The 18,104-nt window shown below is 43.7% G+C and overlaps 1 protein-coding gene across 1 annotated transcript; it reads right to left on the bottom strand.

Annotated features, from left to right (window-relative positions):
• Window positions 1-774: 774 nt before the first annotated feature.
• Window positions 775-16,560, bottom strand: LOC126456846 (hexamerin-like). Its single transcript, XM_050092658.1, has 10 exons — window positions 16,426-16,560; window positions 13,518-13,651; window positions 13,264-13,422; window positions 12,999-13,176; window positions 9,066-9,355; window positions 6,473-6,631; window positions 6,215-6,379; window positions 6,008-6,136; window positions 5,624-5,927; window positions 775-1,244 (listed from the first exon to the last, which is right to left on the bottom strand). The coding sequence occupies exons 1-10, from the start codon at window positions 16,496-16,498 to the stop codon at window positions 841-843; spliced, it is 1,995 nt and encodes a 664-aa protein (XP_049948615.1). The 5' UTR covers window positions 16,499-16,560; the 3' UTR covers window positions 775-840.
• Between the last annotated feature and the right edge of the window lie 1,544 nt (window positions 16,561-18,104).

The raw sequence follows: 18,104 nt of genomic DNA, 5'->3' as shown, positions 1-18,104 counted from the left end.
CATAGTTCAGGTCATTTTGATGCTTTGGAAGATGGACAAGAAGTTTCTCGGGGAGTACATACTGGTTGGCTATTTTGTTTAATGCCTGGTAAAATATTACACTGTCATTGGACGTTTTCTCTTAATGAACACTAAAATATTGGGTTGTGACTGGAGAAGAGGAGTTGGAGAGAGGGGCTAGGAGAAGGAGATGGAGGACTATGATGACATCAAACATTGATAGTCAAAGGTTAATGACTTGCCCCCTGCTTGTGAGCAACCTGCACAGTGATATGATTGGCACGGTATATATAGTTGTGCTGGAAGCATCACTGCTATACTACTCATGACATTCACAAGGTCATAGCATGTATCAGATCGGCATGAGTCAAGTCTGAAAGCAGCGACACAGATGAATATTTTTTGGGAACTGTTTCATGATGGTTAGGGAGCCATTCGTCGAATTAGAGAGTCTGACACAAAGGTTCCAAAGTATGAAGAATCAATCAGGAAAAGTGCACTTGCTCGAATAGCATACAAGCCTTTATATCAGATTTCAAAGATTTAGATGCATTTCCGACGACTTTTAGAGTCCAATTTTGAGTACTGATAAGCGGCAGCCAACCATCAAAATCACTTCCAGCTACCTTTGGACAGAGTAGGTGGAGACAACTTCAGTATGATGCTCTTTCACACACTATAATTTGTGAGAAACGGACTCATATTAAATGTTTTGCTATCTTACCAGATATGAGAGGAAGTAGGGACCCATATCAAGAAGTGAAACACATGTAGTACGAAAGACGAGGTTTTATTGATTGCATTGCACAGCGTTTGTCGTTTTCACCCCCCAAACCGCCTTCATGCCACAGTCGCGACGTCTTCTTGGCGCCTGTGCATGACGACGATGTTCTGGAAGCGCGCGTTAGCCAGGTCTTCAAACTCGAAGCCGCGGATGGGCCTGTCGAAGGGGAATCCCAGCGGCCGGGAGTCCTTCACGGCGACGTAGAACTCGTCACGCAGCGGCCGCTCGACCGGGCTGACGATGACGAAGGCGCTTAGCGGCATGCCCGCGGGAGTCCCGCGCGGCAGCATCAGGCGCTGGGGGAATCCCCAGTAGTAGCGCGACTCGCCGGACACCACCTTCTCCTCTCCTTTGATGCCAGCCAGGGTGCGCGCGTACAGCTCACCAAAGCTCGGGCTCTCAGTGCCAGACATGGCGTTCTGCCGGGAGCTGCGCACGATCACGTTCTCTCCGGCTTGCACTGCGAAACAGATGCACAAGTATTATTAATCGCATTTAGGTACGGTGTGCGTCCAAAAGGCGACTAGTGCTACAAGTACGCTGAAGTCACAAAAGTTATGGGATAGAGATGTGCACATATACAGATGGCGCTGCTGTTGCATAGAAAAGGTATGAAAGGGTAGTACATTGTCGGAGCAGTCATTTGTCCTTCGGTGATTCATGTGAAAAGGTTACTGACGTTGTTATGGCTGCATTACAGGAATTAACAGACTTTGGAAGCAGAATCGAGTTAAACTAGACGCACGGAAGTCGTGGCAATTCATTATTCCGAGACACAATACAGCTCACCACGGCAACCTAGTGGCCGACCGCCTTCAAGTAACAACCGAGAACAGCAACATTTGCCAAGATTTGTCAGTGCTAACAGAAATCAATGTAAGACGTACGGGAAACGTACCACTTAGGACAGAGCGGCGAAATTTGGCGCTAATGGCATAGACTCAAGGGTTGTCAATAACGCATTGTACAAGATGATGGTGGCTCCGTAATGGTGCGGGCTGTGTCTCATGGAAGTGACTGCGTTCTCTGGTCCAGCCATACAGAATATTGATGCAAATGATTATATTCGGCTATTTGGGGACGATTCGCAGCCTTTCATAGATTTCATGTTCCCAGAAAACTATGAAACTTTTATGGAGGACAGTGCGCCATTTCACTGGGCCACAATCCCACACGACTGGTTTGAAGAACATTCTGGACACTTCGAATGAACGATTTGGCCACCCAGATGGCCCGACATGAAGCCCATCGAACATTTATGGGACATAATCGAGAGATCAGTTCTTGTACAAAATCCTCTACAGGCTATACTTTCGCAATTATGCATGAATATATAGGTATTATGGCTCAATATTTCTACAGGCGTCCTCCGACGACGTTGCGTCCATACCGCTTCAAGTTCCCGTACTATGCCAGCCAAAAGGTATATTGGAAGGTATCCCAAGACTTTCGGCGTCTCAGTGTACTGGGTCCTGTAGTCTTTTCATTGTACATAAATGACGTGTCATTGGCTTTGTCCTATTGGAAATCCCAAATGTACGCTGATGACCTCCAGTCGAATGTAAGGGAAAAACCTATAAACCTGAAGGGAGCTACCGACAATCTCAGTGCCGATGTGTGCGCACTATTGAAATGGGCGCAGGATGTAGTGTTAAAGCTCAAACCACCCAAAACCCAAGCGGAAATTGTAGGTCATCCTAGGCTCATTAACCCGAAATATCTGGAATCTCTACTTTGATTAACCCTAGAGGGGCAAATGGAAACTACTCTGCGTCAGCAAAGAGTCTAGGGGCAATAAAAAATGAAAACATAAATTGGACGGAGCACGTAAGTCTAATCTCCAAGAAGGCATCAGCAACCGTCCAAGTCCAACAAAAATATAATAAGCTCTTTCATCTTGATTTGAAAAAGAAACTTGTACGAACACTTAAACCTTCTGTTATTGATATAGCGCTGTTATCCTTCAAGACTTTGTCATAAAAGCTCGCGGCCCCTGGAACTGGTTATGAACGCCTATGTTCGCCATAGGGTGATGTTCGACTCTTTGATGACATTTACCGTCATATCCACAGCTATCGTGCTGCATGCAGACAAGGGCAAAGATTTCCATACCCTCTGTCTTCTCTATCTTATCAATTAACATTGTCACTCATATCATTCATCAAGCTTAACTTTCTTGTCTGAACAACGCGGCAGAAACACCCTTTCCAATCGGGGCAAAATGCTTTCTGTTCTGCTCCATCATTCAGCCACCTTCTCGAAGCTCTATTTAGAAGCAGGAACTTGACTCTGGAATAACCTCCCGCATTATATTAGAGAGCTAAATAACATCTCCATCCTCAGAAAACAGGTAACGACATATCTATTAAGGCTACATTAACGATTACCATTGTTCCTGTACGCACTCGTTACTCTTGTGCATCCCTTCTTCCAGCGTCATCGTTCTCGTATCCCACTATTCTTAGCCGATGGAGTCACCTTAAATTTCCCTTCCCTAGAACTTGCTATACCAGAAATGATCTATTTTGAACATCTGTAAGTTCTTCTTTAATCCGCCACTATCATTATGGTTATTAGCGTCACAATTAAGTTATTATTATTTTTATTATTATTGTTACTATTAGTTGTAGCACCTGTAGTAGTACGACTAACGTCGATGTTAAGTTTAATAATTCATGGTCAGTATAAATTACTCACAGTGCCACCTCAGACACTTTGTTTCATTCACTGGTGCCATGTCCCGCGCTGGCGCAGGGTCGGCATTGTGAAGAACAGATTTGGCAAGGTTAGTGGAATGGGATGGCCGGATGCCCTTCCTGCCGCCACCCGATACTCCCCCGGACGAAATTAGTGCACCCCTGCTGTCTGCATCTAGTGTAATTCATGGAATAGTGCGAATGTGTTCAGATGTCTGCGAGTGGGGACCAGCCCAGTATTCACCTAGCGGGATGTGGAAAACCGCCTACAAACCACATCCGGGCTCTCCGGCACACCGGCCCTCGTCGTTAATCCGCCGGAAGGATTCGATCCGGGGCCGGTGCGCCCACCCGAGTCCAGGAAGCAGCGCGTTAGCGCTCTCGGCTACCCTGGCGGATCGTGCCACTTCACACACTCCGATCACTTTAATACTTGCTATCACATTAAAATTGATATTTCTTGGGTAACTATGATGTAATAGATACTCTATGTGTGAAACCCTGGTCAATGTAAGAAAGAGTCAGATGGCCGTAATCAGATCAGATGAAACAAATAAGACAGTAAAAATAAAAGATTCGAATTGTGAAAAAAGACGAATGTCGTGAATGAGATATCAAGTTAAAGTAAGTAGGGGAGCAAATGCAGAAAACCTGCACTGTTGTCTAGGCGAGATGTAAGTGAAGGTGATTTCCTGTTGCCTTCCTCCTATCGATTATGGTGTATCTGTGTGTACAATGGAGTATTGAGGTTAGGGTGTTGGATGAGGGATAGGGAAACGGTGAAAGCCGTTGCCGGCACAGAGCCTACTCCTTTTCTGACATCACTAAGGGGACCCTCGAGCTTAACATCCCCATCCATCGGGTGGATCGCCGTCAGCACTGTCACATGCTCTCATTTCATGAGACACCACGGAGAGCTGGCGAATTTAATCCGGGAGACTGGCGCAAAGGCTGGTGATCAGAAACTTAGCGTCACCATCTCTCCTCCCACTGCAGTCCAAATACTGGCAGCGAAAATTCGAACTGGTTCCTCCGACCTGAGTGTCTCAAGACATATGTACGTTACCGATTTCGAATACGGAGACAGTTATGAGAGTGGTACACCCATGTCTTATTAATGTTGATAAAGGTTCCTTATATGAGCGCTCAGACACTCTTACCTACACTATAGGTGACATAATCACACTGGACAAAATGTTATTCACCCTGAGGAGTGTGACACAAGCCAGACAGCCCACAAGTCCCGTCAAGTGCGTCAGACGTAGCTGGAGCTAGTCGTTGGCAGTTATACCCTGTAGAACTACTAGACTGTGGGGACGCTGACTGAAACATCTCACCCGTTTTCCAAATACTTGAGAACATTTTCTCTCGCATTAAGATCGGGTGAAAAAGAGGGCGAGTAGACGTGCTGTACGCTATCTGGGTATTCTTCAAACCAGGAATGTACGCATTCAGCCATGTGAATCAGGCTGTCATCATCTTAGATGGGTATGTCCACGGCATACTCAAAATGACAATGTAGAAGAAAGGGTGACATTTGATCACTGGCAATGCTGAAACATATCTCCTTCTTCATGTTCTCAATACCGTGAATAAAAAAGCTCAAGTCGTGCTACAAAAAGCACCCTCATCAGAGCTTCCACAATCAGTGGGCTAAGCAGATCATTGGGCGTACCAGCACTTACTCATTCTTCCACATACTCTCGGCTGGTGTAGATGGTAAACAAACAATGATGATGATGATGATGATGAGGTCCCGTACTCCGAAGAGCGTAGGGAACGATGCAGGAGACCCGCACCCCCGTACTAGGCAAGGTCCTAGCAGAGGTGGTTTGTCACTGCCTTCCTCCGACTGTAACGATGATGAAGACGACACAACAACATCCAGTCATGTCGAGGGATGGGAAATCCCTCACCCCGTCAGGAACAGAACCCGGGACCCCAAGCACGGGAAGCAAGAACGCTACCACAAGACCACGAGCTGCGGACACATACAATGAATACTTCGGATATTAATCGGTGGTGCAATGAAAATGGATAGCTGCCGGTATCTTTAAGGAGCCGTTAAAGAGCACCCAGGAGTGCACTGTTACTTACACACAGTAACGTACGGGTTATGAATAAGGTATGTCTGCTATCTTACGTGTGTATGGGAAGACGTCCATCATCACGTAGTAGTTCTTCCTCTCCTCCAAGGTGTACTCTCGACCATAAGCGTCGAAGCGCGGTCCGTAGAAAACGCGCACGACGGCGTCCACCTGCTTGTCGCTCGTGACCTTGATGTGATAGTTGAACGGTTTGTGGTTGAGGCGGGGCTGGCGGACAACCACGTAGCTTTTGTCGTAAGCCTCTCCAACGACGTTGCTGACGTCGATGTCGAACTCGTCAAAGAACGTGACCAGTTTGTCGAAAGTGACGGAATCGACCTTCACGCCAGGCATCGCTAGCTGAAATATAATTTGGACACTTTAATATCTGCTCTATCTGTAGGCTGCTCTATTTCGTAGCGTCTGCTTCATATACTTACTTCTTGGTGCGTGTATGGTGCCAGTTGGTTCTTGTAATGCTCGAAAATGGACAGCATCCGTTTCGCAATTCTGTAGTACAGGGGGTCCCTCAACATGGTCTCCGGCTTCTCGAGAACGCTCGGTTCCACCTGCAAATTCGCACGTGTGTGATAAAATCATCGCGGTATTTTCATTGACAGCCAACGAGTAAAACTGTTAATACTTACGCCGTATTTGTGCTCTGGGTCAGAGATGTGACCGAAGATGGAAATGAGCCCTCTGTACAAAGAGCCGTAGAATTCCTTGTGAATAGTTGATGCGCTGCCCTCGATTACGTTTCCGATCATTTCAGTGGCGTCCTTACCCCTCACGGTATGCGTGTCGGTCTTCTCCTGTTTCATTCAAAATATGGTTCAATTTCAGTCAAAACCTGTAGATTTTAGCTTAAAATGTTTGGCAACATAAGAAAAAAAAATTGAGCTTACATCGAAGAAAAATCCAAGATCTATTGCAGATCGGATCCTCCTTTCATAGTTCTCGATTTCCTCGACGTAGAAGGAGTCAACATCCCTTGGAATCACGCCTTCAGGACGAGCAGGGGTCTCCAATCCGCTCTGCAGCCGAATCTCTGGGTAATAACCAACCTGCAAAACATAATGATATGTTCTCTGTATCACTATTATCTGTCATGAAATATTTCAACAGTTGTGATAAAATGTAAGGAATTATGTAATGCAAAGAGCTTCGTTACTAGCTACAAAGTCTTTCGTGATGGAGTTGTTCATTTTGTACTAAAACTCATTAAAACCATTTGCTTGAATTGCTGTCTAGCGATCCGAAAAGCAGGTTGTCCTGGACACCCCACAATTTGACGACGACTAGGCGGGATTTAACAGCTCTTCTGTCCATTTTGCTTACAAATAGATTTGTTTTTGGAGATGGTCCACCTTGAGCAAAACACAATTTAGATTTAGATTTAGATTCCCCAGTCATGTTTCAGCATCATCAGTGGGCTTTTTATTATCTATCTTGTTAGTACATGCTGTGTATTCCTAGGTTTTTATGTTATTCATCGCAGTTGTTTTAATTCACAGTCTGTCATTTTTTTTCTGGTTTATTACAGTTTGTAAACAGTGACAGTGAAAGTTAGTTAGTGCAAGCCTTCACAGTGAAGATAAGGGTGAAACCAGAAAAAAATTCCGAACTATGAAATAAAACAATAAATAACATAAAAAGTCAGAAAGTCCACAGTATGTAGTAACAAGAAAGATACTAAGAACCCCTACTGATGATGCTGAAACTTAAGCGAAACATGTCTGGGAAATAAAAATAAATAATCTGTTTTGCTCGAGGCCGACCCTCTCCAAAAACAAGTCTGCAAGGAAATGGGTTATCCGCAGCCTATGTGCTTGTTTCCAGAACGACGTTTCACTCTTAAGCGGAGTGAAAGTGCGTTTTTTTTTCTTTATTGAGTTTCGATTTCCTCCCGAAGGGGCCGGGCTGGCAGCAGCTTAGTATGCCGCTCTTCATCCTACAGACTTTGTTTTAAAAAGATGAAGAAATAATAAAAACAGGCGATAAAATCGGAGACTTAAATGGTAACATGGCGAAAAAATCGTGGAAATTAAAACATAGAACAAAGGGATGATGATGCTAATAAAAATACATATGAAGGAGACAGGCAAAATAATAGACAGGCAATTACAAAACACGGCGACAGTCTGGTTTCTGTTCGCAAAAGACATAAAATTCACACCCAGCGACAGCATGGTTTCTGTTCGCAACACTTGGGACGGACGAACAACACTGAACATTCACTTGAAAACTGCACTAAAAAGCTGGAAAATATGACACACCACAACCGAGAGCAGGTGGTGGGAAACTGGACAGATAATGGGAAAATAAAAGAGGGGAAAGAGAGGAAAAACAAGGGGGGGGGGGCACGGGGGAATGAAAGTTCGTTCTGGAAATAATCCCCTTGGCTATTGATTACAAGGGAACCTCCCTATCGCACACCCCTCAGATTTAGTTATAAGTTGGCACATTCGATAGGCCTTGAAAAACTGAACACATATCAATCGAGAAAACAGGAAGAAATTGTATGGAACTATGAAAAAATAAGCAAAATATACAAACTGAGTAGTTTATCTGCAAGATAAGCAATATCAACGATAGTCTCAGCCCGAGAGCGCCGTGGTCTCGTGGTTAGCGTGAGCAGCTGCGGAACGGGAGGACCTTGGTTCAAGCCTTCTCTCGCATGAAAAGATTAACTTTTTATTTTCAGTTTATGTGACAAACGCTAATGCTTTCATCACTTTTTTGAGAGTGATTATCACATCCACAAGAAAACCCAAATCGGGCAAGGTAGAAGAATCTTTTTACCCATTCGCCAAGTGTCGTATAGAATATATCAGACGTGTTTTCCTGTGGAGGAATCGGTTGACCTATGACCTTGCGATCAAATGTTTTCGGTTCCCATTGGAGAGGCACGTCCTTTCGTCTACTAATCGCACGGTTTTTCGGTGCGGTCGCAAAACACAGACACAAAACTTATTACAGTGAACAGAGACGTCAATGAACGAACGGACAGATCATAACTTTGCGAAAATAAAGAAAGTAAACTTTTCACCCGCGGGAAGACTTGAACCAAGGATTTCTCATGCCGCAACTGCTCACGCTAACCACGAGACCACGGCGCTCTTCAGCTCACACGATCCTTGATGTTGCATATCTTGCACATAAACTACTCAGTTTGTATATTTTGCTTATTTTTTCATAGTTCCACACAACTTCTTCCTGTTTTCTCGATTGATCTGTGTTTAGTTTTTCAAGGCCTATCGAATGTGCCAACTTATAACTAAATCTGAGGGGGTTGCGATGGGGACGTTCCCTTGTTAGTTAGCAACGGAACACAGCCAGCAACACACGCTACGATTAATTTGACGGTTCGACACCGGTAACGGCTGTTTATTCTTAATTGTGGCTGCTGTCTGTACTTTTTTGTAACAATTATCCAGTATTTTCAAACATCCTCAGCTCCATTACTTCAAGTTTCGACCATTTTTTGCGAGATCTTACCTCCACGGGCTTGTAGTAGTCGACTGGGGCGACCTCTGGCAGCTTGTGCGACAACCTCTCCAGGTAGTAGCGGGCCAGCAGCTGCCGCAGGGTGAAGTAGAAGGTCTCGCCTTTGCGCGGTATGTCGTACTTCAGCCAGAACGGGAACCGGTAGTGCATATAGGCGAAGAACGAGTTGAGGCCGACGTCCTCGGTGAAGTAAGACAGCACGTCGTCAGGCTTGCGGGGCACTGGATAGCCCGTGTAGTTGGACACTATCACGTAGGGCTTGTCCTTGGTGCCAGCGAAGCCTGCACAAGTAACATTGCCCGTTACGATTTCTCAGGCATCTATCAGCTCTTTGGAATGGACGATTACACGAAAAAATATTTTGAAGTATACTGGACAAGGTAACATTTAATTCCACGTGCCTCCTAACGGAGAACAGTGTTAGGAAACATCGCACTGCTACCTACCGATCATAGTTGTTATTGTGTTAAGGGCCGAAATTTTCGTAGTTATTTGTACATCAAGCTGTAGGTGGAAGGAATAAAAAGCAGGGTAAGTGCTAGGAAAGAAAGACTCAAGGATAAGCTTGAAGGTATGTTACTGTACCATCCCACAGCAGCAGTGACGAACATTAGCTGTTAAATTCTATGGAAGTCATTGCATGGGATAACATCCGAACAACAACTTGTACATAGATGTCATTCTTTCCCCACAAAATAATTTTTATCATTTCGAAACAGCAAATCACATGACCGATCTTATAAACAAATTTTCATAAGAACTAGCTGCTGGACAAGTGTTTTCACATTTATCGAGAGAAGAGCAGTGCATGGTGGATAGATATGGCACGAAGCGAGGTGACTGTGTCAGAACACTCCCTCGTGTCGAATTAAAGTTACAGCTTTATCTGTTTTTCTTCTGTTCTCTCTAGTATGCAGCAGAACGAAAATTTATCCACTGCAAAGCGACGAGCCACTGCAGGTGTAGCTACTGTGTGTATACATCTACATCTACGTGATTACTCTGCTATTCACAATAAAGTGTCTGGCAGAGGGTTCAATGAACCACCTTCAAGCTGTCTCTACCGTTCCACTATCGAACGGCCCGCGGTAAATACGAACACTTCACTTTTTCTGTGCGAGTCCTGATTTCTCTTATTTTATCGTGATGATGATTTCTCCCTATGTATGTGGGTGCCAACATAATCTTTTCAAAATCGGACGAGAAAACTGGTGATTGAAATTTCACGAGGAGATCCCGCCGCAACGAAAAAGGCCTTTCTTTTAATGATTGCCACTGCAATTCACGTATCGTGTCTGTGACACTATGTCCCCTATTTCGCGATAATACAAAACTAGCTGCCCTTCTTTGTACTTTTTCGTTGTCATCCGACAGTCCCACCTGATACGGATCCCACACCGCACAGCAATACTCCAGAATAGAGCGGGCACATGTGGTGTAAGCGGTCTCTTTAGTAGACCTGTTGCAACTTTCAAGTGTTCTAAGAATGAATCGTAGTCTTTGGTTTGCTCTACCCCCATCATTATCTACGTGATCGTTCCAATTTAGGTTATTTATGATTGTAATCCCTAAGTATTTAGTTGAATTTACAGCCTTCGGGTTTGTGTGAGTAATCACGTAATCGAAATTTGACGGATCTCTTTTAGTACTCATGTGAATAACTTCACACTTTTCATTATTCAGGGTCAGTTGCCACTTTTCGCACCGTAGAGATATCTTATCTAAATCATTTTGCAATTTGGTTTGGTCATTTGATGACTTTACAGGAAGGTAAATGACAGCTTCATCTGCAAACAATCTGAGAGGGCTACTCAGATTGTCTCCTTTGTCGTTAATGTAGATCAGGAACAATAGAGGGCCTATAACACTTCGTCGGGGAAGCCGTATGTTACTTTTGTTTTACTCGATGACTTTCCTTCTATTGCTACGAAATGTGACCTTCCTGACAGGAAATCACAAATCCAGTCACACAACTGAGGCGATATTCCATAGGCGGGCAGTTTGGCTACAAGAACGGTGTCGAAAGCCTTCTGGAAATCTAAAAATATGGAATCAGTTTGACATCCCCTGTCGATAACACTCATAACTTCATGAGTATAACGAGCTAGTTGTGTTTCACAAGAACGATATTTTCTGAATCAGTGCTAACTACGTGTCAATAAATCGTTTTATTAGAGGTAATTCATAATGTTCGAACACAGAGTATGTTCCAAAACCCTACTGCAACAATAGTGCATCATTAACTGGCGTGTGTCATCGTCGAGCAGGATAGCAAGTTATGGTGCTATCGTGGCCCCATGAGAAATGTTCCTGTTTTGTTGTGGCTAAGGGAGAAAGCCACTAACGATGTAAACGTACAGAAAACTCAACTCACATTTCCGCCAATCCGACTGAGCAATATGAGGCTTCCAGACCCGTTGAGATTCAAAGTCCCAATTATTGTGACAGCTGGGAGGCTGGTTTCTCTACGTCGTTGGTGTTAGACTCTGGTCTTACTTTGGCACTTAGGGATGAAGTTGTTTACTTAACTAAACATTCAAAATCAGTTGGAAAATTTTCATTTGGAGTAGGTTGGGATGTTACTCCTTCCTTTAGATGAGATACGTCTCATTGTATAGTTTCAGGAATTTTATGGATTTGCAGTTCTGAATGTATCATTGAATTTGGTGCTCTTTTAGCTACGCCCATCCGTAAAACAGAAAAACTCGCGAACTCTTTTTCCTGTGCTTCTGTCCGCGACTGGTGCATTCTATCCGGCACTCTACAGAATTCGGCACCCTACTGTATTTAAGAAGAAGCCGGAACACTTTGCTTAGTCAGCTTCGTCACTTTGCCCTCGTAAATCACCATATATGGTCAGTTTCCCTCTGCTAAACAGTGGAGGCTCCCATTTTCAGCTAGTTATACTTGTCTCTTTTTGTTTATCATTTAGTCATGTCACTTTCTTTCCCCGCCTCTTCATTACATATGACCTCTCACATTTCTTGTTCCCTGTCGGTCTTTCTTCCCTCACGTCCACTGGTATCAGTGTCCTCCATACGAACCTTCGGGCCAATCTATGTTGTTTTTTTGGTATCACCAGATATCGCGGTGCCACACCAAAGTCCGCAATGCACATCGATAACACAGTCGTTAGCGATGTCTTGCTGCAGTCCGCACCTATGAATGGGCCAGCTGAAGAAGACACACTATCTCTCTTAGCACAGCAGCACCCTCGCACGGGGGTTAGTACAAAGCGGAGAGTGGAAGTGCTTTGCCGATTTCGTGACCTCAGCTGAAACAGTCAACATTGTCGAGTGGGACTAAAGAGTTATTCAAGTCTCAGACGGAAATGTACTTCTGTAAATGTTGGACACTGTACTTGAAGAGAACACTTTGTTGGTTAGTGGATCCAATGAGCCTTTCATCGTCAATGACAATTGTAAAGTATCACGCAGTCTTGCGGCAAAGGAGTGTATCAAGTTAAGTAAAGCTCTTTATCATTCGCGTAGTAAAGTAAAGTAATATTTCATCTCTTGTAGTTCAGATGAGCAATCTCCCAGAGCAACCAAAGAAACGACAGTTACGACCAGATGATTGTAGTTCGCCTGGTCTTATCAATTTTGATGAACTGTGTTCTCTTCTGTTATAGGTCCCACTGTTTCCATTACACATTGTAGGTGTTGCTTGCCGTATTAGGTGTAAGACGTATTGTAACATGTGTGTCGTAATGAATACAATGTAAGATACTTAGATAGGTGTAAAGAGGGCTTGATGGCCGTAGTCTAACCAGCATTAATAAACAAAGAAAAATAAAATGTTTGGGAACCAGGGTGCCCATTCCACTTTCAAAAAAATAGAAGAAAATCAGTGCCCTAGGCGGCTGTCTAACTTCGATACTCGGTAGACCTGGTGGTGGTAACGCCCAACCACTCGGTCGCTTACCTTGGAAGCGTGCGTCGTACGCCTTCTGGATGGCGTCGGACTTGACGAAGAGCTGGGGGTAGATTTCGTAGGGGGGCGGCAGGGTGATGTTCCTGGTATCCTCGCGATGCAATACGGCGACCGTGAAGGCGTACACGAACTGGCCCGCGTTCATGTGCTCCCTCATCCACACGGCCGTCTGCAATAAACAGGCAATTGACGGGATTCAGTGGCAGCCCGGCGTACGATACGATTAGCGTTTGCTCAACAGACCAGTGTTCAGTACCTTGTAAAAGGTGTCAAAGTCCTTAGCGTAGAACAAGACGTCGAAAATACTGATGACTTGATACGTGTCGAACTTGTAGAACGGGGAGAAGGCCTCTCCGCGTTGTTTCGAGTAACCGTATTTATAGTACTTCAGGAATTTCTCGACCACTTCTGGTTTCTGTCGAGAAACGTAGTGAACGGATTAGATACGACAAATATAATGGACTTTAATAATCGTTACAAATAGTTTATGAGAGACAGCAAGTAGCATACCACGTATTTGTCAATGTTTTCCTCTAGCTTGTAGCTTTGCGCTATGCTCTTCAGTTCTTCGTCGAAAATGGGCCGGTCCAGTAGGTACAGTAGGTTGTAGATTTTTTGCTGCTTTACCAGAAGTTGCTGGTCGGCTGAAAAATTAAAATGAAACAGATGTGAAGTGCAACGTTTCCGAAAGTATTCTATTCAGCTAATAATTGCGTTCCAGTTGGTTTCTATTGTTTGAGCAAGTATTAAAGATCTACAGTTCTTTCCTTCCCTTTTAAACCCTAATTACAGGGAAGCTGATCATAGGAGCTACAAGAATAAAACCCAAAACACATCAAAGAAACTTTGTTTTATGTTATGATATATTAGCAAGAAGCAACCAGAGAAGGTAAGTTCCGCACTAGGAACATTTCTAGAGGAAGTAGGTCCCTGTCTAATGTGTGACTAACTTGGGACGTTCAAATCGTTGATTAGTAACTCATTTCTGTGGTTTCTCCACGCCCACAAAAAAAGCCAATCATAACAGGAAAAAGATCACGACTGTTTCCATTTCCTGTCTTTCCGAACTGCCTTAATGACCCATGTCTGAAAACCATAATTGCTGTAACACCATGACTTGGACATTAGAGGAGGAATTATTTTCTTAGTGCTAAGAGGTGTCCAGTTTTAGCGAAGGCGGAAGAACACTATTGCTCACAGAATAATGGGACAAATACACAGAAATTTTGTACAACTTAAAATTTCAAAATAAATTTAATGGTGTTTGCTGATTTCCAGATAATTCTATGTTAGTTAGTGTCACATTCCGGGACAGAATTAAGATGAATTTTGGAGGTGCACTACAGAGAAAAATTTACATAATGTCGGACGAATATAAAAAAAATGGAAATGAGCTATGGCATCGTTGGCCGGAAGTCGCATCCGGTGAAGTTGGGGCGCCAAGTGCAAGTCTTATTTCAGCTGACCTGGATTATTTTTCGGCCAATGCTCAGAGATTTGTGGAGCAAACCACAGATTTATACCAATTGTAATTGAAAGAACTTCAATAAATTTATTTATCAAGTGATTATCTAAGACAATCTAAGGAGTTAGTTAAAATGTATAACATTAGAATGTCAGCCACATTGGGCAACTTGTGCGCCGCTGACGAGGATGAAATAACGATGAGGACAACACAACACGCAGTCCCCGAACGGGGGAAACCTCCAACCCGGCCGGGAATCGAAACCGGGCGCTCTTGCATGGGAGTTGAGCACTTTACCACCCAGCTAAGAAGGCGGACATTAATTTCAAAATGGGCCTGGAATAAATAAAGATTGTGGGTAAAATCACATTTCACGTATTAGTTGAAGGTATGAAGGTGGAAAACCAAGATGGATTGATGCCATCTGTGGCGCTAGAGGCAGCGATCGAGAATGTAGATTGTAGTAATGTGACTAGATTCCAAACGAGTGGGAAGTACCCAGTATCTATGGGGGACGATGTAATTTGAACAATGAAAATGGATGAAATTCTGAGAAACGCAGTAATGGTCTAGGGAGCAGTCAAACAAACTCAAAGATTCACAGACATTATTTCTATGGACCAGAAGCAAGAGTGACTTGTTGGATTTACTGGCCAGTCTTCTTTTGCAGAACTTGGACAAATTTGCTCTAAAATAGTAGATAGGGAAGGATCACAGACGAAAAATCATGTGCCAGACACAAAATGTTGGGAAAGATGGAAGAGAAAGTAAAAATGTTGCATTAGTGGATGAAAAAGATTACTAAAGATACTAGAAAAAAAATTATACGATATAAAGAAGAGAAGAAACCAGTCTCTATGATATGAAAGAAGCACATTGTGTAAATGGAACGAGGGTTACGTAAATAATGGAGAAGAAATGGAAGTGTTTGTAATGTGGTTCAAATGGTTCAAATGGCTCTGAGCACTATGGGATTCAACTACTGAGGTCATTAGTCCCCTAGAACTTAGAACTAGTTAAACCTAACTAACCTAAGGACATCACAAACATCCATGCCCGAGGCAGGATTCGAACCTGCGACCGTAGCGGTCTTGCGGTTCAAGACTGCAGCGCCTTTAACCGCACGGCCACTTCGGCCGGCTGTAATGTGGTGCTACAGCACTAAAAACCTTGTCAAAGACAAAGTGGAAAATGAATAGATAAAGTTATAGGCGCCGGCCGCGGTGGTCTAGCGGTTCAGGCGCTCAGTCCGGAACTGCACGACTGCTACGGTCGCAGGTTCGAATCCTGCCTCGGGCATGGATGTGTGTGATGTCCTTCGGTTAGTTAGGTTTAACTAGTTCTAAGTTCTAGGGGACTAATGACCTCAGCAGTTGAGTCCCATAGTGCTCAGAGCCATTTGAACCAAGTTATAGGCTACGTAAAAAATACGTGAGAAGTTATCAAGGGAAAGAGGATAAATCATTGTGATATGTAGTAAACGGTAGGTAACTTGGCACTGGAAAGAAAGGTAAGGACAGACGGTAGCAAATGGTTGCGGTTCTTGTTTACAAAGACGAAAATACGATCACAAGATAGGAAGAGGTGGAAGAGGGCCTCAATCATTCGACGGTCTAATGACTATAAAAGGAAGTATTCCGAAAATGGTCACCATATTTTTTTAAATATAGAGCATACACAATTACTTGTTCCATTTTTTACGTTTTTTACGTCTAACAGGCTATACTTATTATTTTCCACTACCTGCAGTCTAAGACAAAAGGCATCTTTCTCAGGCATATATTGTGGTAATTACCGAACTATATGCCTAACATTGAAGCCTTTTGGCTTTGAAAGCACCTAAAATTGGACGTAGAATAGTAATGAAAAGGGATTAGATAAATTTCTTTTTTCGCTGTAAGAAATCTGTCAGCTGACATTGCCAGTTCTTGGATCTCTATGGAAGCCACTCACCATACTTCTCTGGTACAACTGGGGCGGCCAGAGCCACCAGCAGCGACAAGACGGCGAGGGTGGATGTCCTCATGTTGCCTGCCGAGGAGTACGCCTTCGCCACGTTTAGGGGGTCCCTATATAGTGCGGCCGACTGAAGGTGAGCGATTACCCTGGTCGGGTTATCTGGACTCCTGCGTGCACTGACCTGCCCCTGCGGGCACTGACCGCGGTGCACACTTTCGCGAGGTCCGCGTGTCGCCTGTCGCGGCCTTCAGACGCGGTGCAGTTCGACGGCCTCCCAAATAGATATTCATTTTTGCAGCAAGCTTCTGAGCATTTCAGTATCGTCAACGAGCTACGTCATTTACAGTAAATGGAAAAAAAATTGTTATGTGTAAGATTGGTCGTTACTTGTGTATTTATGATTGTATTATGGGTGGTTAGCAAGAAAGATTTCAAAAACATACGTATTTAACCGAATGTGATACAAAGCGTAAGGCGGTCTCTTCCCACGTTCAATTTATTTTATTTTCTACTCCCGCCGGTTGCTTAGTATTTTTATTTGTGAAAACTCGAACCAGGTGCATAAAGCAGGGAGTTGTGTGTATTGAAGGATAATGTGTTCAAGAAATCATTTATATCAAAATGAAGCTTTCACTTTGTGATTTAGTGTACGTTGCAATGAAACTGTATGACAAAATAATGCGCTCAATCGGACCAGTTATTTGTAGAAGGGTTTACATTTCTGTCAAAGCTCTTACCATCACTCTTCGACTGGTACGTTCATCTTATCACTAGCTCTCTCCTGCTCTTCCAAACACCAGACAATATCTTCTGCCTTCGTCTAGCACTACTATGAGATACAGACAAATAGAGTCTTCCACGCTAGCTTCACGTGTACTTGACGGACATCTAAGTAAGACCAAATCTCGTCAAAGACCGAAGTCCCAACTCGTTGGACAAAAAAATTATTAAAAGAAGGAATAAATAGAGAAAAAGTTCGCATTTCTTAGGAGACTGTAAATATCTTTGCTTTATTTTACACTAATGCGATGAACACGTCGCACTTATTAACAAATGAGCGGTTCACGTCGGTAATCGGACGGGCTGAAAATTGTACAGTATTTCCCAATTCACAGCCTTTAGCAGTTATTATTAGTGTTGTTCGTTTTTCAGACTCTTCGTTGTACTAAGAGCCGGTTGCGGTGTTCCAGAGAAATGCCCGTCGATAAACAAAAAAATGGTTCAAATGGCTCTGAGCACTATGGGACTCAACTGCTGAGGTCATTAGTCCCCTAGAACTTAGAACTAGTTAAACCTAACTAACCTAAGGACATCACAAACATCCATGCCCGAGGCAGGATTCGAACCTGCGACCGTAGGGGTCTTGCGGTTCCAGACTGCAGCGCCTTTAACCGCACGGCCACTTCGGCGTCGATAAACACACATACTGAAATACACTGCCGGAAAAAAGAGATGCGACGGAGACCTACTGTCTAATTACAAGCTTCACAATAGTAACTGTGCTGGGTGACACTGTCTGATACATTCAACAATGGACCGGCCTAGGCTTTACTGCGGCTCAGTACACATTATTAACATCAGAGCCTTGTACTGCAATGTGATGAACCATTACACAACTTGAATCTGTTAGACAAAAGTCACAACAATTTGAGCTAAATGTTACCACGTGGATA

Source organism: Schistocerca serialis, chromosome 2 (genome assembly GCF_023864345.2).
Source record: "Schistocerca serialis cubense isolate TAMUIC-IGC-003099 chromosome 2, iqSchSeri2.2, whole genome shotgun sequence".
Taxonomy (NCBI): Eukaryota; Metazoa; Arthropoda; class Insecta; order Orthoptera; family Acrididae; genus Schistocerca; species Schistocerca serialis.
Note: the sequence above shows the minus strand (reverse complement) of the source record. Positions and strands in the feature narration are given on the sequence as shown.

Bases quoted from the DNA above. Each gene is read 5' to 3' on its own strand.
- LOC126456846 (XM_050092658.1), bottom strand. From the start codon at position 16,498: ATGAGGACATCCACCCTCGCCGTCTTGTCGCTGCTGGTGGCTCTGGCC. The intron at 13,652-16,425 runs GTGAGTGGCTTC...TTAATTTTTCAG, and splicing joins AGTTGTACCAGAGAAGTATG to CCGACCAGCAACTTCTGGTA. The intron at 9,356-12,998 runs GTAAGCGACCGA...TTACTTGTGCAG, and splicing joins GTACGACGCACGCTTCCAAG to GCTTCGCTGGCACCAAGGAC.